Source organism: Tursiops truncatus, chromosome 8 (genome assembly GCF_011762595.2).
Source record: "Tursiops truncatus isolate mTurTru1 chromosome 8, mTurTru1.mat.Y, whole genome shotgun sequence".
NCBI lineage: Eukaryota > Metazoa > Chordata > Mammalia > Artiodactyla > Delphinidae > Tursiops > Tursiops truncatus.
Window position 1 is genome coordinate 55743741 of NC_047041.1, and position 27657 is coordinate 55771397.

At 48.2% G+C, this 27657-nt stretch overlaps 1 protein-coding gene across 4 annotated transcripts in view; it reads left to right on the forward strand.

The window, feature by feature from the left end:
- Window positions 1–27657, forward strand: part of MAP6 (microtubule associated protein 6) — an 88684-nt gene that overhangs the window by 39810 nt on the left and 21217 nt on the right. Inside the window, exons 2-3 of one of the 4 annotated variants that reach the window (XM_073808435.1) lie at window positions 19520–19733; window positions 22052–22248. In XM_073808435.1, coding sequence (XP_073664536.1) covers window positions 19520–19733; window positions 22052–22248 — 411 coding nt within the window. Of the gene's footprint in view, window positions 1–19519; window positions 19734–20233; window positions 20331–22051; window positions 25118–27657 lie in introns of those variants that run through there. The other 3 variants (XM_019946541.3, XM_073808437.1, XM_073808436.1) reach the window with 3 other exon arrangements.

The following is a 27657-nucleotide window of genomic DNA, read 5'->3' on the forward strand; positions in this document are numbered from 1 at the left end:
AATAAAATAAAATAAAATAAAAGTCCAGTTCCCCTGTTGTAGTTTTGGGTCAGTCTAGTTCAAGTTAAGGCTCTTCCCCTCCTGCAGCTCTGCCTGCTCCAGAGCGGAAGTCTGTGGTGGGACTTATGTCGCTCCTGTCCTGCTCCCCTCCTCCAGCACTCCACCTGCCCAGGTTGGTGTTCAGGGAACGAGAGCCAAGGGAGGGGAGCAGGAGGGTTCTAGCCTGGACTGGCGCAGTCGTGGTGACCGGTGCTGTCCGGACCGGCAGCTGTGTGGGGTGGACTCTCTCTTGTGGACGCCGTGCGGGGTTCTCTGGAGACCCCCACTCATCACGCGGATCTCAGCCTGCAGGTCCCTTGATAAAAGACCTTCAGCAACTCCACTTATTGCTAGCCAAGGTCGTGCCCCTTAACACCCTCAGCTCCTGTTCCCTCATCTGTGAAACGAGAACGATAACAAGAGCACTAGCCTCATAGGTCCTCTGTGACCTATGAGAGAACACACAGAATGAACTTCCTACGGCCCCTGGCACTGAGAAGGTTCTCTGTGATGTGAGCTGCCTGCACTGCCATCACCATTATCATGATCAATCTCAAAGCAAATCAGTCTCTAAGTGGGAAAATTCCTCATTTTCATGTCCTTTTGTTGCCAACCCTCCCTCCTCTTACTGTTTGGCCGGAGCATACACACGCACACACGTAGGAACACAAATGAGACATACAGGCACGGCCACATGTGCAGAGTAGTGGCTGTCTGGGGGCGTCTCAGTTCCTGACTCCCTTTGATGCTGGCTCTCCTGCAGAAGCACCCTAGGTGCCCTGTCCCCCACCACCCCTGACTTGTGTCTCTCTTACACTGTCCCTCACTAATTAAGTGGTGGGCCTGTGTGAGGCCATCCGCTGCTGGATTGTCGCCATCTCTCTCCCACGATCCCTGGGACTCCCCTAATGGCCCCGGAGTTTCCTGCAGCAGAAAGACAGGGCTCATCCCATTGCCGGGAAATCACACACAGGAGCCTCTGTGCTAAATGATTATAAGCGTGAAGATGGTTTTTGAATCTCATGCAGTGATGCTCTGCATACTTTTCCTTCTGCTTTGAGTTATTTCTTTTTGGGTTTTGCATAGCCTGGTTTTGCTCCAAAAAAACAAAAGTACTAATAGGATGATGGGCTGTTTCCAACTTGTGATGCATTTCTCCTGTCACCTGTCACAATAAGACTTCATCTGTCACCCCCAAGAGTGATTAGAGCCCTGCTCTGGCCTCCCAGCCCCTTTGTTTCTTGGTTACAACACCTCTCATACCACAGGTCTCAAGGCTGCTTATCTTTCTCCTCTTCCCTCACTCGAAGGGGAGCACCTTATTCTCTCTCCCCAGGGGCTGACACGGTGCCTGGCCCCCAAGCTCTCTGAGGCCTTAGACATTCACTTCACCTCTCTGAGCGTCCTGTCCTCACCCTTAAGATGGAAGGTAATCACGTCCATCTGAAAAGGTAGTTCTGAGGATTAAATGAGTGCAAAGCATCTGGCACACCGCAGGCCCTCAGCAGAGGAAAACCATCTTATAACCGCTGTAGGCACTAAGTGGGGAATTCAATAATTTGTTAGCAGAGTTGACACTAAGTTTGTAATGCTGTCATCATTAACTGAAACATACCTGAATCTGCAGCTTCAGTCCCTCCATATCCCCAACCCCTCATTGTCCCCAGGTGGCCCGAGTCACCCCACCAAAGTACCTCCCAGGCCACATCATCACATCACTCCCCTGCTTCCAAGTCTCTAGTGACTCCTGCTGCCTCCAGAGTCAAGTCCAAGTCCAGTACGTGTTCCTACCTCACCTCTCCACCTTCTTTGCCTCCACTGCCCCTCATGTAATCCTCTGCTGTAAAATAAGGTGAGAGTCTCCAGGCACCTGTCTGGCTCTGCTGCTCTGTGACTCTCATGCAGTTGTGTTCACCCAACAAGCCTTTTCTGAGTGTCTGCTCTGTGCCTGGCCCTGGGCTCAGCTCTGGGGACACAGCTCCTTCCGTCAAGAACCTCCAGTTACAGGAGGAGGCAGGCTTGTCGAGAGACGAAGGCAGCAGAGAGGATGTGCTGTGGGGCTGGGGTGGGAGTCCTCTGCCTGCCTGGGGATTTAGGTGAGAGCATGTTTTTGTGAAGCATGTGACTCACTGTGGGCCCGACACATCCCTTCTCTTCTCTCCCCCTCAGTCGCCAGGCTGATGACCTGCTCAGTGTGTCAGATAGAGAAGGCAGGGCACTGATCTGAAGGAGGCTGCCTATGAAATATTAATTGCTTCCCCCAAAGACTAGGTGTTCCGAAGGGCTTTGCTTGCCCAGCTGAAAGCTCGTGACCTTACCAGCTAGAACCTACCGTTCCAGGCTGCTGGGGGAGGATGCCGCTAAGATGGCTCTGTGCATAGACAATGTTCAGGAGTTTTTGGACGGGATCTCCTTCCTATCAAGAGCCCTGGAAAGCTCAGCGGGGGAAAGAATTGCAGGAATTTCAATGCTTCTTCCAGAAATGTCAGTGCCTCCCCTTCTCTGAAAACCCCTACTCACCTTCTGAACCCCCTCAGATTCCTCTGTGGGACCTTCAGCTCCAGAGCACTTGCCCTCCTCAGGCCCTGCCATTCACCTTTGCTTTCTTGTGTTGGTGGGGCTTCTGCAGAAAGTTCCTGAAATGCAAGTTCATACTTCACCTTACTCAGGGATGCTTCATGCGTGCCTATTGAACAGAGAGCTAGCAGAGGCTCAGAGGCATGAAACAGGACTTGAAATATTATTTGGGTGCCTGCTGTGTGCGAGGTGCTGGGTTCAATCATGTTTGCTGACCGGGATGTGGCCAGGGGTCAGGCAGGATCTAGTCCCAGCCCAACACGTGCCCGTCTCAGGAATGCAGACCTTTTCCTGACCTCTTTTGGGGCCTGTATTTCAGTTGCATCTTGACACAGCGGTTTCCCCAGTCAAAAGGGGGAAGAAAAGAATTCTAGGTTAAGGACAAGCCTACGCAACACACAGAGTAATGGGAGTGTTTCGGGTTTCACAGGGCAGCTTATGGAGTTGAAAGGTGGAGTTGAACAGACCTGGGCTCAAATCTGGCCCTGACTGACAGACACACCCCAAGTAAATTGTTGCCCCAATCTGAGACTCAGGGAACCTCCAGCCTTAAGGGCTGCACTGATGGTTGAAGAACGAACGTGTAAATTCCTCCTGCCCCTGGAACAGAGAGGAAGAAGGATGTAATGCGGCCCTAGCCCTTCTCTGGCCCCTTAGCAACCAGCCTCTGAAGGTGCCTGCCACAGCAAATCACTGTCACGCTGGTCCCTGACCCAGGCAAGCAACAAACAAGACTTGAGTTCTACGCTGCAGCGGCATGAAGCAATTCTCGACCCCAGTTTTGAGGAAGCCCCTCCAGATTGTGTGGCCTGAAAACAACCTCACGTTTTCTCAGACTCTGATGCCTCTGAGGATGTCTCTCGCTTCCTCAGACCTAGCAGGTTGCTGAAAGACCTCCTGCAACTGAATTTACCGTGTGAAAAGAAAGAATGATATTGAAGCCATAAAGTTTAGTCTGCCTGGGTAAATGAAGTCCTTAATTCACTCACCCAACTGCCCACCCCTTTCCTGCCAGGCTGCTCTTTCCCTGACGCATCCCAGACTTCCCCTGACCTCAGACAAGATGGAGCGTAGGCAGTCAAAGGCAGAACTTAAGGGGTACCGCTTCCAGTGAATCATTAGCAACAAGAACACACTGACATCCAATGCACGAAAAATGGCATCATGGAGATCACTTATTTAATATCGTTAGGCTAAATATTATTTAATAATTTCTGAGATTTAGCTGTGCTCCAGCACTGTCAGACTTGGAATGCATTCGTATTTCCAAACAGAGGATTGATTTGCAGCCTTCACACATGATGATAATCCAGAGTTTGTGATACTTGAAAAAAAGACTTTCTTGTCCAGTTGTTTCTTTTTTTTTTTTTTTTTTTTTTGCGGTGCGCGGGCCTCTCACTGTTGTGGCCTCTCCCGTTGTGGAGCACAGGCTCCGGATACGCAGGCCCAGTGGCCATGGTTCACGGGCCCAGCCGCTCCGCAGCATGTGGGATCTTCCCGGACCGGGACACGAACCCGTGTCCCCTGCATCGGCAGGCAGACTCTCAACCACTGTGCCACCAGGGAAGCCCTCCAGTTGTTTCTTTATGGCAAATTCCTAGAAATGGAATTGCTAGATCAAAGGATAGCAATTTTAAAGGCCTCGTTCACTAATTCACAAATTCAACAAATACTTATGATGTTCCAGACCCTCTGCTGGGCCCTGCAGTTACTGTAGTGCCCTGCTGCACTGGACCAGGCTACACTTTCCCCACATCCTTGACAATAGTGGGTACTGTGATTCTTTCTCTGTTTTGGCCGTCTACATGAAAATAGTAATATATTCCCAATGGAATCCCAAGATTTAAAGGTAAAAAATAAATACATAAAGAAGAAACTCTAGGTAAATATTTATATGATTATGGCATAGAGAAGGGTTTTTAAAGGTTTTTAACCTCAAGAGTGAAAGGATAAAGGAAAAGATTGATAGAATAGGCCATGTGCAAATTTAAAGCTTATATATGGATGTAGCCACAAGTGAGGAAGTCACGCTGACTCTTGTCCCTCCTCAGGCCTTATGTACACAGCTTTCCAGTGATGCTCAGGAGACTGCTGCGGAACACTGGGGTCTCTCATCATGGACTTGTCTAAACACCCTGAGGCCCCTAGAGCAGGGCTCTAGTCCAAACAGGGGGCCATGGTAGGTCACTGTTATGTAAGCTGGGATTTGCATAGACATAGATAGAGCCATAGAGAGGTAGGCAAAGGACAAGCTGGGAAACACAGTGGCAAAGAAATATTATGTCTTATTTTTATCTCTAATACTTATAGAGATTCATACCAATTAATAGGAAAAAGAATAGTAGACAACTAATTGTAACTGCTACGTGTTACTTTTACAATTAAAAAAGTAAAGACAAGGGTGTTTATTTACATGTTCAGCAACACTAACTGGGCGAATGGTCAAACGTTCCAGCCTCCAAACCCGGCACCTGGGACACAGAGAGGGCTTGGAAGCCCTGGCTGTCCTCCCAGGCCTCCCAGATGGGCTTGGAAACAGCCAAGAATGCCTTGTGAGCAACCAGACAAAGAAGCTGGTGCAGAGAAGTCCCAGGGCACTAAAGGAGGCAGAGGTCAGCTCCCTGCAAGGGGAGGGATGTCAGGAAAGAAGACAAGACAGCTGGATGTTTTAACAGCTTTATTGAGTTATAGTTTACATAACATAAAATTAACCCCTTTTAAGTACAGTTTGATGAGATTTAGTAAATTTATGCATTGGGGCAACCATCCCTGAAAGATGGTATTAGAATATTGTCATCTGTCCCGCTCATTTACAATCAATTCTCCCTCCCACTCCCGGGCCTAGGCAACCATTGATCTTTCTGTTTCTATAATTTGCCTTTTCTATCAATTTCATATAAACAAAATCATATATGTCATATCTTCTGTCTGGCTATTTCATTTAGCATGATACTTTTGAGATTCACCCATGTTAGTTCATTCCTTATTATTGCTGAGTGTTATTCCGTTGTGTGGATTTACCATTTTCTTTATTCATTTATTGGTTGATGAATATTTGGGTTGTTTCTAGCTTTTTGGCTACCATGAATAATACTGTTATTAACATTTGTGTATCAATTGTTTGTAGATGTATATGTTCATTTCTCCTTGGTACTTAGGAATAGAATAGCTGAGACATGTTGTAAGTGTATGGTTAATTTGAAAACAATGTTTATTCCAAAGTAGCTGTACCATTTTACATTCCCATCAGCAATGTATGAGAGATCCAGTTGCTCCACGTTCTTGCCAACATTTAGTGTAGTCAGTGATCTTTATTTTAGCCATTTTAGTGAGTGTGGTGGTATTTCATTGTGGTTTTAATTTGTATTTCCCCTTAAAATGTGGTGTTGACCATCTTTTCATGTACTTATTTGCCATTTGCATATCTTCTTTAGTAAAGTGTCTATCAGTAGTTCTCCCATTTTAAAATTGGGTTGATTGTCTTTTATTATTGAGTTTTAAGAGATCTTTATATATTCTGGATACAAATTTTTAATCAGGTATATGTTTTGCAAATATTTTCTCTTAGACTATGATTTGTCTTTTCCTTGCCTTAATGGTATCTTTTGAAGACTAAAAATGTTATTTTTGGTGAATTGAATTTATCATTTTTTAAATTTTATTGTTTTTGCCTTTTGTGTCATATCTGAGAAATCTTGGCCTACTCCAAGGTCACAAAGATTTTCTTCCATGTCTTCTTTATGAAGTATCATTTTCAGGTTTACATTTACTTTAGGTCTATAGTACATTTCTAATTAATTTTTGTGTGTGGTGTAAGTTAGTGGTTGAGATTAATTCTCTTTCCATATGGATATCCAGTTTTCCCAGCACCATTTGTTGAAAAGACTACCCTTTCCTCTATTGAATTACCTTAGCACCTTTGTCAAAAATAAATTGACCATATATGTGAGCAATGATATGATGGTAAATGTGTAACAACTAACTCTCTGGGAAAAAGAAGGGGCTTAATTTGTAGTGTTGGCCTATTTCCTGGTATGAATACTCTTACATGGCTCATTTCAAGCTACCAATAGTTTTAACAGTCAGCTCACCAGATTCCTGAAAATTTGACAGTCAGCTCTGTAAGCCAGGATAGGCCAGCTTCAACACACTACCGTATACAAAGATCAATTTCTGAACTCTCTATTTTGTTCATATATCTATGTGTCTATTTTTATGCCAGTAACATACTTGATTACTATAGCTTCATAATAAGTTTTAAAATAAGGAAATATAACTACTCAGACTTTGTTTATCTTTCTCAAAAAATTTTTATCAATTCTATATCTCCTGTATTTCTATATAAACTTTAAAATCAGCTTGTCATTTTCTACAAAAACTCCTGCTGGGATCTTGATAATATTTGCTTTGAAATTTATAGATCAATTTCTAGATTTGCCATCTGAGCAATATTAAATCCTCCCATTTATGAACATTGTATATGACTTCATTTGTTTAGGTTTTCAATTTCTCTCAGCAATATTATGTAGTTTTCAGTGTTCAGGCATTGCACTTCTTTTGTTAAACTTATTCCACAGCATTTTATTCTTTCTGATGCTGTTGTGAATGGATTTTTAAATTTTTTATTTTCTTGTTGTTTGAGACTAGTCTATAGAAATATAATTAATTTTTGTATATTCATTGTGTATCCAGTAACCTTGCTAAACTCACTCATTTGTTCTAGAACTTTTTGTAGATTCCTGATGATTTTCTAAATGCAAGATCATGTTATATGCAAATAATGACAGTTTTACTCTTCTTTTCTAATCTATATGCCTTTAATTTCTTTATCTTGCTTTATTATACTGGCTGTGGCCTCCACTACAATGTTGAATAAAAGTGGTAACAGTGGACATCCTTGCCTTATTCCTGATCTTAAGGGGAAAGCATTAAGTCTTTCACCATAGAGTATGATGGTAGTTGTAGGGTTTTGGTAGATGTCCTCTATTAGGTTGAGGAAGTTCCCTTCTATTCCTAGTTTACTGAGATTTTTTTAATCATGAAAAGGTGTTAGATTTTGTCCAACATTTTTTCTGTATCTATTAAGATGATCATATGGTTTCTGTTCTTTATTCTATGACAATGGCATATTACATTAATTTTTCTTTTTTTTTTTTTTGTATCTTAAACCAAGCTTGCATTCCTAGGATAAACTTCACTTGTTAAATCTTCTTATATATTGCTGGATTTGATTTGCTAATCTTTTGTTAAGAGTTTTAATATCTATATTCATGAGTAATATTGGCCTGTAGTTTTCTTAAAACGTGTTTGACTGGCTTGGTATCAGGGTAATACGTGATTTTACGCATCTTAAAATGAGTTAGGAAGTGTTCTCTCGTCCTCTATTTTGAAAAGAGATTGTTAGGCTGGGTGTTTTTTGTTTGTTTGTTAATTTTTTTGCGGTACGTGGGCCTCTCACTGTTGTGGCCTCTCCCATTGCGGAGCACAGGCTCCGGACGCGCAGGCTCAGCGGCCATGGCTCACGGGCCCAGCCGCTCCACGGCATGTGGGATCTTCCCGGACCGGGGCACGAACCCGCGTCCCCTGCATCGGCAGGAGGACTCCCAACCACTGCACCACCAGGGAAGCCCTAGACCGGGTGTTTATTTTTTCCTTAATGTTTGATAGAATTCAACAATATGAATTTTAATTCTAATGCTTGATAGAAGATCACCAGGGGCTGGATTTTCTTCGTGGAAAGATTTTAAGTGACTAATTCAGTTTCTTTACTTGATATACATTGATTCAGATTTTCTCTTTCTTTTTTGAGTCAGCTTTTGTGATTGGCATCTTTCTAACAATTTGTCCATTTCATCTATATCGTCAAGTTTAATGACATGAAGTTGTTCCCAGTATTTCCTTGTAATGGAGCTACACTTTAAAGAGTAACTTAGCATAGGTCTCAAGAAGTCATAAAATGATATTATCTTTGGCACCAGCTTTATTTGTTAAAAAAATATTCATCAAGTCCCTCCTATACACAGAGCAAAGAATGAGGAAACCTGGATTTATTGAGCACTTCACTGGATGTATCATACAATGTCCTTGGCACTTTTTATAGATCATCTCATAGGAGTGTCCTCCCAGAATTCTAGGTTTACCCAGAAGGAGGCAGCAGTCTTTCCCTCCTTTCAGGGCGACTCTCAGGGTTCCCATTTCCTGTCTTAGGAACCATTTTTCTGCAAGTAACGGACACAGGTCCTTGGGGACCCAACCATCCAGAAGAGAGTGGCCTCAACCAGATAACTATGGTCTTGTAGCACATCCCGCATTCCTGCGAATAATAAACGCAGACAATAATGCGAAAGTGGGGGCTAGCAAGCACGGAAGGGGAACTGTAATTTTCTTATAACCTCTCATCTAGCTCTTACTCTTTTCTACGTGAGGTGTATTTGTATGTGCACTTACTTTAACTACCACGTTCCCCCACTCTTATCCTCCACCTCTGCCAACTGTAGGTTTCTTATTTTGGACCCTTTTTCTTCCCGACAGTTCCTAGCGTAGTGCCTGCTAGACACTGCAACCTAAATTAATTTGTGTAGAATCAAACTGACTCCTACTTTGAGCAGTTTTCATTTTTAACTATCTGTACTCATAATTCATATATATCATACTCATATATATCGTGCACATGGCTTTCTCTGTGTGAGGCGCTGTTTCCCAGGTGCACGGGGGCCTGTGAGCCCCATGCAGCCCGTGACAGACTGAGACAGCAGTTAGCTGCAGAATGAGCCATTTACCTAATGAGGGGAACCCACGTCCCGACACTTGTCATTGCCACCTGATGCCCATGCTAGATCTTTCCATGGAAGGGAAAGGAGGATGCTTTTCCTCTCATTCTCCGTTCACATTCGATAAGCTTCAAACTTTATATACTGACAAGTTTTTTGCCCAGTGTGTGCTTTCCTCATTTCAAAAAAAACTCACACATGGTGTGCATGTGTTTATTGGGTTTTAATGGATAAGAAGAGCAATCCTAAATGATTAGAATGTTGGCATTCTTTATAAGATTCCCTTTCACACAAAAGAAGCTGCAAGATGCAAGCAGTACATATACATGCATAGATCATAAAACTCCTCTCTTGACCCAGTCATCTCTAGCGGGAAGAAGCAATCATCCACTCCCCCTAGAAGGAGAGAGAAGCCTCTCTAAGCCCCCTGCAACCCACCAGGCCCAGGGATGTTCTTTTCTTTTTAATCTACAAATCCTACTTCCTTTAACCAACTCCTGACAATAGCTTGGCAACCGACAGCATTCGCTGACTGCTTCCAACCTGAGTTCAATAAGAAGCCTGCTTCCCTTCTTCTAGAACACTTTAATATAAAAGTGTGGACAGGATTTTTGAACAAAGACAATGTTTCCATGGCAACATAAATTACTGATGAAAATCTACAGGAAGATTTTAAACCATTAAGATTTAAAAGGGTGGTTTTCTTCCTTCATAAAGCAGTTGAGGAATGTTGTTGAAAATTTCGTTGTCAAGAGAATGGGGAAAGAAGTATCTTTCCCAAGGACTTAGACACATAATAAATAAATCTGGGGCTTATGGGCAGAGAAGTAGAATTTATATATGATTGTAGTTGGCAATAATCTATTATTCTAAGACTCCACTTCTGTCAAGAGGTGATTTGTACTAATTAACACATGTAGATATTCTTCACAGCAGTAAAGTCCTTCTATACTTCTGTTTCATTGTTTCTTGTAAATGTCAGGCTTTTCCAAATGAGAAATGAAGGACCAGCCTCTGTTCTCTTCTTTTACAACACCGTCTCTCCAAGGCCAAACCCTCTGCATTCTCCTGATGCCTCCCCCCTTCCTCTTCTGGGACCTGGCTTCATCAATCACCCAGCTCTCTCCCGTCTTCAGTCTCTCCCTCTGTAACTGCTCTTTCAATATCTCCCCTTGAGTCACTGCAAAAAAATGTGCTTAAGTGCGACAAGGCCTTAAGGAGTGAACATCTGCGTACAGTGGGCCCTCAGTATTGGAGATTCAATTAATCAGGCATTCATTGAACGCTACTTTGTTCAAGTCTAACATGAAATGCATTCAGAAATGAACCTGCCACTGGAAGCTTCTGTCCAAATTTTGTCCACATTTGGCACCAAACCGTTGACTGCAGTGGTCAGAGAACACAATAGCTGGACAGATATTTGATGTCTGTGTAATTGTTTAGACCTTCCCACTAACCGCGAGGTCAGTGAGACTGGGGCAGCATCTGGCTTTCACACCGCATCTCCAGCCTCGTGACTGCGATGAAGAAGATGTTCAATCATTTTTCTTGAGCACGTGACTCTGTAATGAAAACCAAATACATTATGATACAGTTATCCGCCAAAGACTTGGTAATTCTGACGTTCAGGTCTTCTGCTACTAATACGTTCTCATTTAACCCCACATCAATCCTGTGAAACAGGCCTTGAGCAAATCCTTTCCAAATGAGCTCACTGAAGTTCAGAGCAAGTGAGGGCCTGACTGGAGGGTTAGAGCCAAGATGGCACCCAGGTTTATTTTATTCCAGAGCCTGTGTTCTTGCCAGGGAACCACCGACTCTCTTCTGACCCAGGTTCGATGCTTGTTCCCACCTCCCTGCCCTCGGCCTGTGCTTCCCTGAGCCCTGTCATGTGCTGTGTGCACTGAGGCATCATTTTCTCCTGTGAGGGCCTGAGTTTCTTTGTTTCTGCTTGTGACCAGGCCCCCAGGCACGTATTTCTCAACCAGCTTTGCTGCATAGGAGGCTTTGCTACCTCTAGTGAAGGCTGCAAAATGTTCCCCCTCAGGTTCTTACCACCGGAGCCTGACCATCTCTATTCACCTGATGCCACAGCTCTGCTGGGAACTTGAACTTCCTGGGCTCTGCTCACACCAGTGCTCTCTGCCTTGCTGACCCGAACCCTGGGTTGTTAAAACTCCTTTCAATGGGAAGAGTAATTTCTGATTGGGGTCTGTGTTAGAATTGATTGCTATGTAACAGATTACTCCACAACTTAGCAGCTTAGGCCAACAAACGTTAATGATCTCAGACAGCTTCTGAGGGCCAGCAATCCAGGAGCCACTTAGCTGGGGAGTTCTAGCTCAGGGCCTCTCGTGAGGTCCCCTGAACGCTTGCCTGGGGCTGAGGGTCCACTTCCAGGACGGCTCACTCATATGGCTTTTAGCAGGAGGCTCGGTTCCTTGCCCCATGGACCTCTCCCTAGGGGCTGTTTGAGTGTCCTCGTGATGTGGCAGCATGCTGTCCCCAGGCTGAGTGATCCAAGAGAGGGAGAGCAAGGACGAGGCTACAATGGCTTTGCGGTGCAGTCTCGGGAGCTACATACCATCACTTCCACCTTATTCTGTTTATTGGAAGCAAGTCACTAAGTCCAATCACATTCAAGGGGTGGGGGATTAAACTCCATCTAAGGGAAGAATGTCAAGGAATTTGTGGACATACTGTGAGAAGTGGTATATAGGCCATAAGATGCTCGTGTAGCAACCTTATGCCCCCTCCCTGGCTGGGGCAGCCCAGGGACTTCCTGTTTAGCTGTTCACAGGGGTGAGGTGGAGGCTGCATTCTGAATCCATGTCCAGGGCACAGTGAGGATTACACAGATGCAGAAAGACAGTCATGACCTTCAACAAGGGCACAGTCTGGGAGGGAAGGAAGATATCTACACAGGTGGCCTAGGACAAGCTGGAAGACAGTGAGTGCTACCAAGAGATGAAGGTCAGAGGAGGAAGGCCTGATTCAGCAGTGGGCCTGGGGACTCCCTGGAGGGGAGAGCACTGGATCCTGGCACGGAAGGTCACGTAATGCTTCAGCAACTGGAGGCGTGGAGGGAGTAGCGTGCCAGGAAGGGGAACCGCACAGCAGGAAAGTGCAGTCTGTGTCTGGGGAAGGGCAGCGTGGAGTCCTCCTGGGCAGAGTCGGTGATGGTACCCGTGGCACAGTGTGGTTGTGAGGACAGCATAAGACAGTGCAGTCAGAGAACCTGGCACGCAGCAAACACTCACTCACTGATGATGCGGATGACTGATGAAGGTAGAGAAATGAGGCTGGAGTGGTCACCTGGGGCCAAGTCCCAGGGCTTTGCCTATCATCCTAAGGAATCGTGACACGTGGCAGCTAGAAGGGACCTTAGCTGGGACTTGGTCCTTCAGGACACTGGGAACCGCTAAGGTGCTCCCACAGGGGAGAGTGCGCTCACAGCCGAGCAGATTTATCCTGCAGCATGTCTTGGGTGGGTCCAAGTGAGGAGATGGGGGCCAGGATCCTGGTGCTGTGGTCCAGGGAGAGGAGGCGTTGAGGGCCCAGGGGAGGTGGGCACAGGGGCTGCACAGGAGGAGGTGAAGGTACAGCATTTGTTGACTCCTTTAAAAACTCTGCCTGGTCAGCACAATCCAAAAGCTCTACTTCAGCAGCTGCTCTAAGCGTGACTGTGCTGTGATTTGAAGGTCCCGAGGGAGCAGCCCAGGAACATCTTGTCCACCAAGTCCCCACACACTGAGACGGCTCACACCGGCCCAGGCTCCCCTCCATAGGTTTCTCCAGCACACAGGGGCCATCAGCAGAGTCCCGTAAGGAGTCCTTATGCCCAGACCCGAACATAGCAGTGGGGCCACTTCTCTGTGCAGTTCACTCACCCACAGAGGGACATCACAGTCCCAAAGCCATTCTCTGCCCCTGCAGGGATTATTAGGACATCCGTGATGCCCTAAGCCTCAAGTGATGGGGTCCTTCTAGGGGACAGTGAGGCCTTGGCAATGTGGTTGGACCATCCAATCCCCATGACTTCCTTACATCCGGATACAGGAGAAGCCTTGGCACGAGGAATAGCTCTGGGAGGCCAGTGCAGCAGCCTGCAGATGTGGAGCCTCCCAGTTTGCCCAGAGCCTCACCGTGGTGTGTACCAGACAGGCTGAAGGGCAGTGCTTTTTTGTGTTTGCTGCCAGGATCCAAAGTCGCTATGAGCTTGAGGTGGGTTACGCACCCACCCCCAAGTGTGGAGAAGCAGACAGAACGAGGCCTTTGAGTCAGGCAGACTGCGGTCCAGTAACTGCCTGACTACATACTGGCTTGTACTGGCTTGGCTTGGCGTCACTTTGTCCCCGCCCCCCCCCCCCCCACCGTGCTCAGTTCCTCACACACAGCATGGGGTGAATAACAGTGACCACACAGGGTGTTCAAAGGCTAAAGTAGGGTTAGATTCTTAAAGGGCTCAGCCTTTTAACAAGTAGGTGTTGGGCAAGTGTTTGTTAAGTTTTCCTCTCCTTCCCTGTCCTGATTCTCCTCGGCCCCCAGCCAACCCCTTTCCCACCTGAGGCAGCTTCGCTCAGCAGGGGCGCTAGGTGCCTCCTGTCCATCTAGGGAGGATGGATTCTGTGGAAGCTTGGGTGACTTGACATGTTTACTTTCATGAGGGAAACTCTTTCCGACAAGAACTTAAGACTTGCGGCTCATGGGTTTTAGGGACGTGGTTTAAGCAGTAATAGAAGCCCCGCGTGTGAGCAGCCGTCACAAGTCTCTGTAGTTGAACAGAACCCTTGATTTTCTTTGATTCTCCAAATGTTTCTTGGATGTTTTGCTCTATGCTATTCAGGGCAGCAGGGAAACACAGATAAACAGAGCTCAGTTCCTGGTGAGAATGGCCTCTGGCTAAGGCAGGAGACAAGTTTGTGAGACCATCATCATTTCAGCATGATGGGCACCGAATAGAAGCATAAGATGTTCTCTTGCCTCCAAGGAGCAAGCTCTGCACCATCTAGGCAGGCAGGAAGGGCTCAGGAGGAGGGCCAGTTGCTGACCAGAAAGGAAATCAAGTAACAGCTGTTTCTAGTAAATGCCTACTGAATGCCAAACCCTTCAATCCTGAGAGGAATGTAGGAAAGATATGGAGTGTGGCTCTCAATGATGGCCTGGGGGAGGGAAGGGTTCTGGCGGGCAGGTGAGGACTGAGGTCATCGCCCAGCCAGGCCCCTAACCTGTAGTCTGATACAGGGTAAGTTAAAGAATATCCCTCTGCAGCCACGCAAATGAGATTGGACTTGAAGGAGAGTTCTGTCATGAATTTTCTGTTGTATATCTTATCCCTCGAGAGAGACAAACGGACTCATGAAAGAATTAAAGAATGTGAAACTGCTAGGTAACCACAAAGTTGGACAGTACAGTAGAGGGTCCAGGAGCCAAGAGCTGGGAGACTTTGGGCTGAGTAATCCAGGAGGGCTTCCTGGAAGAGGAGAGCCCTGAGCTGGGCCTTGGAGAATAACTAAAATTGGGACAGTCTGAGAGGAGGAGGACACCATCAGTGGAGGAATAGGAATAGTGCTGCCTCGCTCAGAAGTGTTCAGCGGCTCCCCAGGCCTCCCACTAGCACCCAGGCATGGCATTCCAGGCTCTGTACAGCCTGCTTCTATCTCCTGCCTGCCCGGTCACCATGCCATCCCTCCAAGAGCCCCACCCTCCCGCTCCCTGAGTGGTTCAGCTGCTCTGTGAACCTGCCCCAAATACCTCACTGCTGCCTGATTCCCCCCACACACTTCTCTATCTGCATCCTTCAGTGCCCCCTTCCCCACTTCACCCCTCAGAATAAAGCATCCTTTCCCCTCTATCCTTCTGAGCTCTGTCCCATTTGCTTCATTCTGCCTTTTCTTAGGGTCACACATGGACAGGCCCTGACTCACTAAACAGTAGAGACCTCAACCTTGGCTTCCTCCTCTCTGTGGGCCACATGCCATAGCCATGGCTGGAGTTTGGCAAATGCCAAACAAATGAATGAATGAATGATCAAGACGAAATCTGGTTGCACAGAAAGGGGAATTGATGGTTACAGGGGACCATGAACTCGTGGCAAAAGGAACTGGACATGACTGACCTGAGAGTGTGGCCCATACTGCTCTGGGAGGAGCATCTCAGGGCTGGGGGAGCTCAGGTATTCTCTGTGTAGTCTGTCATATAAACCCTCCACAGCATTGCAGACAGCAGGCCACAGCCTGCACAAGCACCTCCAGTGAGGGCCACCAGCACGCTGCAGCTCCAGCACATTGTCCGAGTGCAGTGGGAAGGATGTGGGCTGTGGAGCCCGACTGACCTGGGCTGAGAATCGGCTCTGCTATTTGCCAGCTGTGTGGCCTTATGCAAGCCACTTAACCTCTCTGAGCCTTGGTGACCCTCTTTCATAAAAGGGAAATAATACTGCTTCCTTTCAAAGTTGTTGTAAGGATTATAGAGAATATACAAAAGAAAAACAACCTTCCAGCTTTATAAGAGGTGACTAATGAATGGTACATAATTTTTTTATGACACATGATTAATTGTTCCATGTGGCTGGGGAAGGTTTTGTGGAGAGTTCAAAGAAAGTTCTAGGTAATAGAATTTGGGTTTAAACCTAACAGCCTGTTATAAGTACAGTGAACTTATTATGGGACTCATTAACACATCCCACGTGAAGATGATGTACCAAAGTCGTTCAAGACCAGGGTGACCAAGCTGTCCCCACAAGGACACGTCCCGTGGTTAATGCTCACAGAGAGACACTTACCAGCCCACAGGGGCCGCTGCAGAGAGAGAGAGAGAAAGCTGCAGAAGCTGGCCTGGGAGAAATGACCCAGAATCAGTGCTTGGGGCCAGTGTATACCTATCTCAGCCCTCATTCTGCAAGCAGGCAGGCAGGCAGGGGTGGGAGCAGAGAATCCGGGTTTCTGCCATCGTATTTTGGGAGCCAGGCTGTTACTGCTTTGGCTACTGGGAGATGCAGGCCAAGTATCAGGGCCCGAGGGTGGGAGGAAGGAAGGGAGTCCTGGCGCCTCAGGCAGGTAATGGGGCCCAAGCCCCAGAGGCAGCCCGGGCCAGCACTGGGCCTGTGTGTAGAGCCAAAATGGCTCAGAAGTCGGGTCACGGTAACTGGTCGAAGCTACAGAGGCGAATGGGGGGAGGAGGAGGAGGGAGGAGAGGCTCCAAAGGCAGCCTTGAAGCCGAGTAGGTGGCCGCCATTAACAGAATCAGGAGGGTCTCAACCCTCCTCCCAAATCCCCTCTCTTCCCAGGTTCCACGGCTCAGGGGGGTAGTGTCCCCACCCACAAACCCAAATATCTCTCCAAGCCTGGCCTCCCTCAGCTCAGCCATGTTCGAGTCCCGCCCATTTCCCTCGACTCAGTGCCGTGTTCCGTCCCCACTGCCACGATCCTGGTTCAGGTCTCCGCTTTCCTCCCGGCTCACTGCACATCCCTTCTGGCCTCCCACTCCACCCCTCCCCCTCTGTCCCCATTCACACTGCTACCAAAGTTCTCTTCCCCAAGAAGAATCTGGCCACACGCATCCATGGCTTGAACTCATCTGGCAACTTCTTGTTACAGTCAGACCATGAATTTTCTTGACGTGGCTGGCAGGACCTTCATGACCTGCCCAGCCTCTCCTGTCCTTCCCCACCAAGCTTCAGCCCAGCCGCCCGAGCTGCCCGCAGGTCCTCCTGGGGGGCTGGGCCTCTCGTGAGCCTCTTTGCATGCCCCCCATTTTGCCTGGAAACCCGCCCCGCCACGTTCGGCCGGCTCCCTGTCAATCTCCATGACTCCTTCCAGAACCCGCCCCCCAACTCCCGGGCTGGTGCAGGAGCTCCTCCCCTGTGCTCCCCACTCCCTCCTCCTTCATGGAGCCTAACTTATTGTCCTGGAGTAAACTCCAGTCCCTCCCTCTCCCACACCTTGAGTTCATCCTGCCAGGCAGACCTTAAGCACTCAGTAAATGTTTTATAAGCGAATGAATAAATGAATGAATGAATGAGTGCAATGGAGCAGTGAGGGAATCCAAGAAGAGTAGACAACTTGGCAGGGGAGACAAGATGATTTGGTTCTAGGGATGCTGAGTTTGAGTTGGTGGGGCATTTAGAAGTAGGCCCAACTGCACTGGAAAGGCAAGTCTAAAGCTTCGGGAGGATCTCTTAAGAAACTGCGGTCAGTCTGCTCACACATGAGCCAGTGCCCCTCAGGAGCTCAGATGACCAGGATATGGCTCAGTGTTACCAAACCAGCTTTATCAACTCAGAGGCCCTCAGAGCCTGAAGGGCATTATAAGGACATTGTCTGGTCAATTCTTTTTTTGACAGATGAGGGAACTAAGGCTCAGAGAGGGGAGGAGCCTGCTCAGCATCTACCTAGAGGCAGAGCTAGGGCTAGAATTCGTGTGTCTCCTTGGCAGCCTGAGCTCTCTCTACTGTCCCCTGTGGCCTGTTGTTTGTGGCACGCATGTCTGAGCCCTGAAGGAGGGAGTTACCATGAGGATGAGAGAGGGTGCTGGAGAGCCTCACTCCACAGATATTCGTACACTGGCTCTTCCTTTCCCACAGCACAGCTTCTCATGGCCCCAGATCAGGGTAGACTGATAAAGACCTCAGAGCCACAGAGCTTATGTACTGGATGTCTTGCACTCAACAAACAGGATGGACCCTGTGGCCTACATCAGCAGCGACATTTATTTTACCCTGTTTTGAACACTGTCACCATCTACTCTCCAGTCCTGTAACAGATCAGATATGGCTCATTAGAAACCAGGAGAGAGATTGCTATGAAGAAGCAAACTGACACACTGACTCAAAAAACACCAAATAGGGATCATTTAGGGTAAGGACCAATAGCCATTCACACCAAACCCACCAAGACTCTTACACATCATGTATCCCAACACAAGTCCCCATGGTGACATCCGGTTGTGTTCAGTACGTTTTGCTTATTTATGACCTGCAGGCATTTAGACATTTCATAAGGATTTTCATCTAAAGTGATTGAGATTGTTAAGGTTCAGGTAGCACAAGAAGCAAGCCCTCTGCTATTTTGAAGAGAAGTATTAACTTTAAAGATTCAGGGTTACAGAGCATCTTCATCATGACAAAGGAAGGAACAGAACTGGCTTTTTTGTTTGTTTGTTTTGTTGGTTAGTTGTGGGGTTTTTTTGTAGAGTTTTTTTTTTTAACATCTCTATTAGAGTATATTTGCTTTACAGTGGTGTGTTAGTTTCTGCTGTATAACAAAGTGAATCAGCTATATGTATACATATATCCCTATATCCCCTCCCTCTTGTGTCTCCCTCCCACCCTCCCTATCCCACCCCTCTAGGTGGTCACGAAGCACCGAGCTGATCTCCCTGTGCTATGCGGCTGCTTCCCACTAGATATCTGTTTTACATTTGGTAGTGTATATATGTCCATGGTACTCTCTCACTTCGTCCCAGCTTACACTTCCCCCTCCTCATATCCTCAAGTCCATTCTCTACGTCTGTGTCTTTATTCCTGTCCTGCCCCTAGGTTCTTCAGAACCTTTTTTTTTTCTTAGATTCCATATATATGAGTTAGCATACGGTATTTGTCTTTCTCTTCTGACTTACTTCACTCTGTAGGACAGTCTCAAGGTCCATCCACCTCACTACAAATAACTCAATCAGAACTGGCACTTTTTCGTTTGGCCACAACGTACCAGGCACAATGTCCAACACGTTGTCTCATTTAACAGTCACAGCTCTCTAACCTCACACACAGCAGCATTCGGTCGTATGTGTCGAACTCATAAATGACTGAATGGATTGAGTTTTTTCAGCCTCATGTTAGGTATTGTGAAAATGAGGCCTAAAGATGAGAACTGCCTGTCCATGGTCACACAGTGGGAGCTGGGAGCCCGTGCTCTTTCTCTGAACTACTGCTGCTGTTATCACAACCTGCCTCGACCGGGCAGGAAGGAACACTTACACTTACGCAGGAGGAGAGAGTGAGTTCACTCTTCAGCCACACATCAGTCAGCCCGACAAGCACTCACTGAGAACCCGCTGCGCTCGCCGCCCTGTGTGAGAGCGCTGCTTCTGGGTATAGGATGTATCGTATCACTGAGGCTTTCTTTGATTTGCAGGAATGAGTTCAGAGCATGGACTGACATCAAGCCCGTGAAACCCATAAAAGCCAAGCCCCAGTACAAGCCCCCGGATGATAAGATGGCTCATGAGACCAGCTACAGCGCCCAGTTCAAAGGCGAGGCCAATAAGCCAACCCCAGCTGACAATAAGGTCATTGATCGCAGAAGAATACGCAGCCTCTACAGCGAGCCCTTCAAGGAACCGCCAAAGGTGAGACTGAACTTCTGGGGACCCATCAACACTGTCTGGCATGGAGGGGTTAACTGCAGCAGAGATTGGTGGGGTGGGGAAGCGGGTACTGCCAACTCTGGCCCCGCCCCCAAGGGCTTCTTTAAAGCCCCTCCTTTCCTTCACAGCACACAGAGACAGAGGGGCTTCTTACCAGGGACCTTTGCTAAATTCAAAGTGAATTTTTAAAGGAACATTACCTAAAATGAAAACAGCTTAAAGACTGGTAGCCTTCCAGAGAACTAGCTTCTGATTTTGAGAACCCCCCCCCAAATGGCAGAAAATCTCACATGAGCCCTAAATCCCCTTGTCTTAAAATAACTGTGCTTTTGCCCCTGAAGTGCTGACCCAGCCTTGGAGGCTTCCTTGCCTGACTTCTTTCCCACCCAGCCCCTGCCTCATCCTCAGCTCCAATCACTGGACACTTCTTTACCTCCCAAATCCCTAAACATCACCTGCCTTTTGTTATCCTTTCCCTCCAGCCAGCAGCAATTCTCGGTCTGTAACAATACACCTGCCACATCAGCTGCAAGATGTGTTCCAAGTAATTTGCTACTATAATAAACAGTTTGTGAATGATTTTCATGCCTAAGTAAGTTACAGTGGATTCAGGGATTTTCCAGTGACATCAGAGCTTTGCCTTATTTGCATCGCAATATGCATTCATGAGAGGGAGAATCATGTTGGAGACTCTGCTGCTGAGGCGGGAATCATACACGCCATAGCTTATTCTATGATGTCAAGCCATACGGAATTGTGCAATTATCAGCTCTCCTCTCTATAAAAGTCTGAAAACCTAAGAGCCTTTGCTCTGCTTTGCCCTAAAGTCCTGCAGTCAAGTGGAGTCTCCTCTTTGGCCCAGGACTGGTTTACAGGTAAGGCAACTACCCAGCCCAGTTTGCCTAGGCGCCTTACTCTTCACTCCAGGTGAAGCATTGAAAACTCCCTATTCCATGAAAGCCCTCAGTCCTGGGCAAACCAGGACGATCGGTTACCTTATTTCCAGGTCAGGGGTGACTTGAAAACCCCTAGACTTCATTGAGTGGATGACCCAGCCTGTGAGGCCCAACATCATCTCTGTCCACCTTCCACAGATGAAGTGGGACCCAGGACATGGGGTTGACTTTGGACAAAAGAAGATTCAAGTAGAGGAGCGAGGGAAGATTGGGGAACGTAAATCCAGAGGTGGGTGGGAGGAGGGTGGCATATTGAGGCATCATACCCAGTGGCCCAGAGTTCTTGAAAAAGAGAAGAAAAGACCATCTTCCAGGAATGAGGGGGCAGAACTGGCAGGAGGTAGCTTGGGGAGAGGGAAGTGGGCTTGAACAGCAGCCCTGGGGAAGACCATCTGGGGAGCCAGCCAGAGGGGAGGAGGGGATGGCCGGACAGCGCTGAAGGCCTCACTGGGCGAGACTGCCCGCCCAAGCCTCTCAGTGAGGACGTTTGTGCACAGGAGCTCAGAAACAGGAAAGGCCGGCTCCTGCTGTGGTAGTAAACCGCCCAGAATCTCAGTGTCTTCCATCAACAAAGTTTATTTCTTTTTTATTTTTTGCGGTACGCGGGCCTCTCACTGTTGTGGCCTCTCCCGTTGCGGAGCACAGGCTCCGGACGCGCAGGCTCAGCGGCCATGGCTCACGGGCCCAGCCGCTCCGCGGCATGTGGGATCTTCCCGGACCGGGGCACGAACCCGCGTCCCCTGCATCAGCAGGCGGGCTCTCAACCACTGTGCCACCAGGGAAGCCCAACCAAGGTTTATTTCTTACCAGTATGGGCCCACCGTGGGTGGGCTGCAGCTCTCTTCCTCGGCACTTCTTCCATCTAGAACTCAGGGTGAAGAGCAGCCTCTCTGTGGCAGAGGAAAGGGGCACATTGGGAAGCACAGGCCAACTGTTGATCTTCTGTCTGGAGGTGACCCATCACCTCTGCTCACATCTCATTGCCTAAAGCCACTCACGTGCCTGCCTGAGTTGAGCAGGATGGTGAGGTACAGTCCTCCCGCGGGCAGGGGCAGCAGGGAGTGCATCACAGAACACAGTCCGCCTGGCGGGGCCCGGGACGCAAGGGCTGGCGGCGGGAGCCAGTGTGGCCAGCGAGAGGGCGGCCAGAACGGCTGACGGGGGGCTTCAGAGGGGAGATGCCGGATGCCCTAGCGTCCCTGAAGAGGCTTTACACGCCACGCCCCTCTGAGTCCTGTGTTGTCACTGTTATCCTTTCACTAATCACGTCTTCTCTCTAAATTCGTCCTCCTACTCCCTCCCCTTCTGTGTTTCTGTTCGCCGTCTGTCTGTCTCTCCGTGCAGGTGGAGAAACCTAGTCTCCAGAGTTCCAAACCAAAAAAGACCTCAGCGAGCCATAAGCCCCCGAGGAAGGCCAAAGACAAGCAGGTGGTGTTGGGCCGGGCCTCCAAGAAAAAGAGCGCGGAGGGCGCCAGCGCTGCCCCGCCTGCTGACAAGGAGCAGAGCGCAGAGATGAACAATAAGCTGGCTGAGGCTAAAGAGTAATGCACTGCACTTCCCTTGCTTCTTCTCTTCCTTTTCTTTTTTCTTTTTCACTAACCAACAAAAAAGGCCACAAAATTGATTAGAGGCTTCCCATCTGCATGGGTCCTGAACGTCCTAGGAGCTCTTTGGTTTCTTTGAACAGACGGATCCTGTTTCAGAGACTGGGCGGCCTGCCTCCTGTGCAGATCTAGAGCAGGTCTGCACCACGGGCCCCTGGACCAGCCAGAGCCTGTGTGCAGGGCGGTGCCTCCTGGCGGGGGAGAATATACCTGCCGAGGGAGGCCCGGGGACCACAGGGGAACCGTCCTGGCGGTGCTTAGACATGAATGTAGGGCGTCCCCCTCCTGTTCCTCCCCAGGGTCTGTGCCAGTGATCAATTTTGAACTTTAGGTAAAAGTGTTCTTTTCCAAAACTCATGCGCTATAGAAGCTTGACCTGGGCTTCGGCAATTGACAAAATTTGTGGAAATATTTAACAAGCAAACAAAAATATTCTGGCCTTCATGTCAATAAAATGAGTTGCGTCTGTTAAGTTTAAGTAATTTTTTCATAGACTCTTCTGTTAGAAACATGTGACTGCATTTAGTTTCCTATCAGTGGGCTTTAAATCATATACCAAGTAAATGATGTGCCACTGATGACCAAAACTAGGCCAGGGCAGAAAGATTAGGTGTTGTAGGTACACTCCAGACAGCATAGGAAGATGACGAAAATGAGGAGATTGTTTTCCTGTTAACTCTCCGCCTATCCAGTGCTGCAGATTTTGCAAAGTGACTGGTTACAGAGGACTGAGGAAGAAAGTTCAAGGTGTAAAGAGAGTGTGTTTAGAATGTGGCTTTCTTGCTTCTGAGAAACACACAGCAGGAAGCAGATGTAGTGGCTGCTGTGACAATGTTTACTGTTCCTGCCTGGGCTCTGCTTGCTCTGTTCCTCAGAGAGGACAGGAGATGCTGAACTTCAGGTTATGGGAAATTTCTGTGACTTAGCCTAAGACGAGGACAGTTCCCTGCTATGTGATTAGCAAGCATTTTTGACCTCATTTCTGAATAAAAGCAGCTCTCCCTGCATTGTGTGTCTCGTGTCTGTGTGGCCGAAGCTGCCAGTGGCAGCAGTGCCACCTTAGCTGTGCTAGAGTTGTGCTGTAGGCATTAGCCAGGGAGCTGTGGAAAGACCCCACATACCTACTAGAAAAATTACATTTGCAAACCCCGTGGCGGCGTGTAGGTTGCGCAGTACTCTTTATTTCCCACATCCCCAGGGTGCTTCCTGTCGCCGTCATTCTGAAATCGCTGGGCCGTTGTGTGACACCAGCCTCTGCTCAGGCGTACTTTTCTTTTGTAATAAAAGTGGTAATGAGTGCAGTTCTCACGGTTCCCTACCTCAAAAGTCCCGTTAGGTCCTTCAAGTTGGAGGAAATAGAGCCTCCACAAGCTCTCTCATCTTCTGACCATTCAGGCAGCAAAATCCCCATTTACACCATTTTCTTTGTCACCTTTGGGCTGATTGAGAAGTCTCTTGCAAATTAATTGAGACTGTGCTATGCAGGCCCTATTTCCTAAGAGGACAGAACCTGCAGAAATGAAGCGCTTGGCCAGGCCTCTCTGCCATCTTCCTTTCTGTCCCAGGGAAGGAACTGTGAGGAAGAAGTACCGAGGAAGGTAGAAAACGTTAGTGAGTTTCAGTGTTTATGGATCACAGATTTTGATGCCTAGCTGGAAAGGGCTAGAGTAGATCTCGGTACTGATTCAGGTATTTGCTATCTGATCTTAACGATAATCTCATGCTGAGAGCTCGGTCAGCATGATCTTAACTTTGTCCGGAGAATCTGCCAACGTATGTTCGTTCTCTTGAGATCTGGCATTCGTCAGACATGTTGATGTTAGCCACGATTTGGATTTCTCCGTAGAATAGTCATCTATTTTTTTGCAGATCAAGTAAATCAAACTTTACGACGCACAGGGGACCATTCACTCAACATTCGCTCATTGGATGCCTGTGTGCCCGACACGGGGCCAGCTGTAGTGGGTAGCGTGTGTAAATGTCTCCACCACAGCACAACCAGGATACGTAGGACTCCACCCCTGTGTCTGATTCGAGTTTGTGTTGCCCCAATTGTAGAGTTAACCACCCACCTTGTGGCCCCAGGCACTGAGTTTCTTCCCTGCCCCACCTGACGCTTTAGATGACCTGTAGGATGTCTCTTCAGGCCTTTAGTCTCCCCATCTTTTTAGTGCCTCCAACTGAGAAAACCCTGTTGGTAGTTCGCTTTGACTCTTGAATGTGTCACTTCACTGGCAAGAAACCTCCTTTGATTTCTACTGTTTACAAATAAAACTCAGCCGGTCTAGTTCTGCATCCCAAACGCGCTGACTGAAACTGATTTCAGTTTCACAAGCAGTGTTTTAGTGTTGCCTTTCTGAAGGTGGCCAAGCTTCAAATGCCTGTTCGCCCCATTTTTGTACACTTCCCTGTGGTTCCCTGAACTCCCCTGACAAAAGAGCTAGGACTGAAGCTTTCTCACCTTCTGCTTCACTCACCTGCAAAGATGATCCCTAAAGCTGTGCGTTGGGTCCTTAAAGCTTTTTGTTATCTGCTGGTGCTCCCGTTACGCCTTTGCCTCTCTCAAGGCAGACCGGAAGCGTCTAATTACGATTTTGTGGCCTGGGTTTTGTTGCGAACCACAGATTGTCTATGTATGTGTAGCGCACACCTCTCTTGGTGCTATTTCATTCCTGCTGTTAGTAAGAAAATGACAAAAATATTCATGTATAGCCAATTGATTGTGACGTGCTTGTGGTCTGTGCTTGCTCAGAAAAACAAACAAACAGTTTTTCCAATTATAAATAAATGCTAAAGACGAACACCACTTTCTTGATCTTATTTCCTTGGTAAGGCCCAGCTGAGTAGGTGAAGGAACCAACTTTTGCCATTTGAGCCGCTCTCCACGAGATGAGCTGCGCCCTGCAGTTTCTCTGGGGTTCTCCGTAACGCAGCTTGACTCTTTTAGATACTTGCCTCTCAGATACTAATTGCAAGCAGTCAGAGCTAAGTGTTGGGAAAGGCGACGATGGACCGGGAGACCCAGTGGCCAACAAGGTAGTGTAACGATCTGATCCCATGTAGCTGGGGGTGAGTGGCCAGCACCACCTCGCCACCCTGGGAGGCCGGCCCCCGACCTCCACCCTCTTCCCGTCAACCCGCAGGACTGTCTGTGATGGCTTTTCTCCTCCCAAGAGATGGCAGAGATGCCTTCACTTATTTAATCTGGTCACTGTGGAGGCTCCACGCTCAGGGGCTGGCTCACCGTGTGGGTGATGGCGTGACGGTCGGGTGTGCGCCTAACACGGGGGTGTGGAAGCCGCCGTAAGGGAGTCCAAACAAGGTAACAACAGGCCAGGGAGCTGGGAGCTCAGATGGAAGACAGGATTCTTCCCACCGGGAGTGGGGAATCTGTAGTCTTCATGGGGGGAAGCTTGGCGAGTGGGTGGCATGTGGGTATACGGGGCATGCAGGGGCAGGCCTACAGGCAGGAGAGCAGAAGGGTGGGCACCTCAGAGCCGGGGCCGAGGGTGCCCACTTGGATGTCCTTCTGCTGGAATGGGAGACAAAAGATTCTGTCCTTTGGGATCCCGCTTCCTTTTGCCAGTGCATGTTGACTGAATACCTCTCATGTGCCAGGCATTGTGCTTGGAGCAGAGAAGCAGGATGGCTGAAACCCCACCTCCAATCACAGTGAAACGTGAAGAAGGAGTCTGTTCTAGCAGATTCTGTGGGTCAGGGAGGACCTCAGTGGATGGGCAGGTGGCGACCAAGTGAACAGAGCCGGGTGGGGGGCGGCCAGTCATGACAGGCAGAAGGGCCGCAGGAGCAGAGATGTGGGAGCCCAATGCCAGGTGAGCTCAGTCCTTGGGAGGGTCAGGGTGCCGTGGATGTCCTGGTGCTGTCGGGGGTGGGGTGGGGAGGTCACTAACCAGGGTCTCTATTCACACCCCCAGCTGTACCCCACCTGCGCATGCTCCTGCCATCGTGCTTCTCACCCTCACCCTCAAACCGGGCACCAGCCACAGGTCCTCTCTTGCTCTAGGCTGGGAGCTAGGCTGGGACTCATTCTGTTGCTGTTTCTCAAAATCTGGACTTTGCGTAGGAGCCGTGGTAGGAATAATCAAGGATCATGTATGTGGAACAAAACACTATATATTTGTTTTCCAGATGAACAGAAAGCATTCCACCCACCTGCCTGCTTTTGTATGAGGCAGAAAATGCAAAATACTGTCCAATAATAAAACATACCTAAGAGTATATTATTAGCTCTCTTTTGATCAGTTAAGAATTGTTTGATCAAAACTAGGGATTGAGAGATGAAAAGACAGGAGAAGTAGAAACAGGCAAAGAGAGAAGACACCCAGAAAACACACATGTATGAAGACACTGAGAATAACCCAGGAGAAGGTGAGACGCACTCAGAATCAAAGGGCAAGAATGGGCCGCGGAGAAGCAGGAAGGTGGGAACCACCCCGTGGTCAGGCTCACCTGGAGCCTCAGCCTCACTTCCGCTGTGCTCCCTGATGCTGCCCAAGCCCAGGAGGCGAATCTCCACCCCTCACTATCATCACCTCCCTGAAACAGCAAATGGAGACAAAACCAGCCTCTAGTTTTAAAATAGGTCCCCACTGCTACATTCGTTATAAGCGTAGTTTAATCCTTCCTTAGAGTTTGTGTTCTTAGTGAAGTTCTTCCCTCATTTTTTTTTTTTTCCACTAGGGTTTACAAATGCACAGCCTGCTTCGCGTAGATTCAGGGAGTGTCAAGCGGACGCGCTCTGTGTGCGGACTCCCTCCATGAGCATCACGGTTCAAGGCCCTCTCCCTGCTAAAATGCTTAGAGCAGTTTACATTTTCAGGACCTCAGGTATAAAACGTTTCTTTCAGGATGTAGACCGTGGACCATCTACAGTTAAGGGGAGACCTAGAGCAGCCCCACCGGAGGCCAACAGGACAGGGATAGCAGCAGGGACAGCCGAGCCGAGACAGGAGAGGCAGCTGTTTCCAACCAATGGAACCAACCCTGCTCGGCTTCCCCTCGTGCAGAACCCGGCACGTGATCCCAAGCTCTCCATCCCACTGCCACTGATGCATCGATCCTCATGACACCTAGACCATCCTAGAATAGCTCTAACAACAGAGTTGCCATCCTTGCATATTTTCTTCCTTAGCATGTGAATACGGGTTAACAGTGGCGGTGCCCATAGGCCTTTACCAGGTTCATGGATGGATGTCGGTGGCAGCTATGCCAGTCTGTGTCTTTCACTAAACACAGACTGTCCTCCTCTAAAAATTGGGACACGAATACCCACCTCATATGAGAGGAGTGAGGATGAAATGACTTGATGGCTATAGGCAACCCATA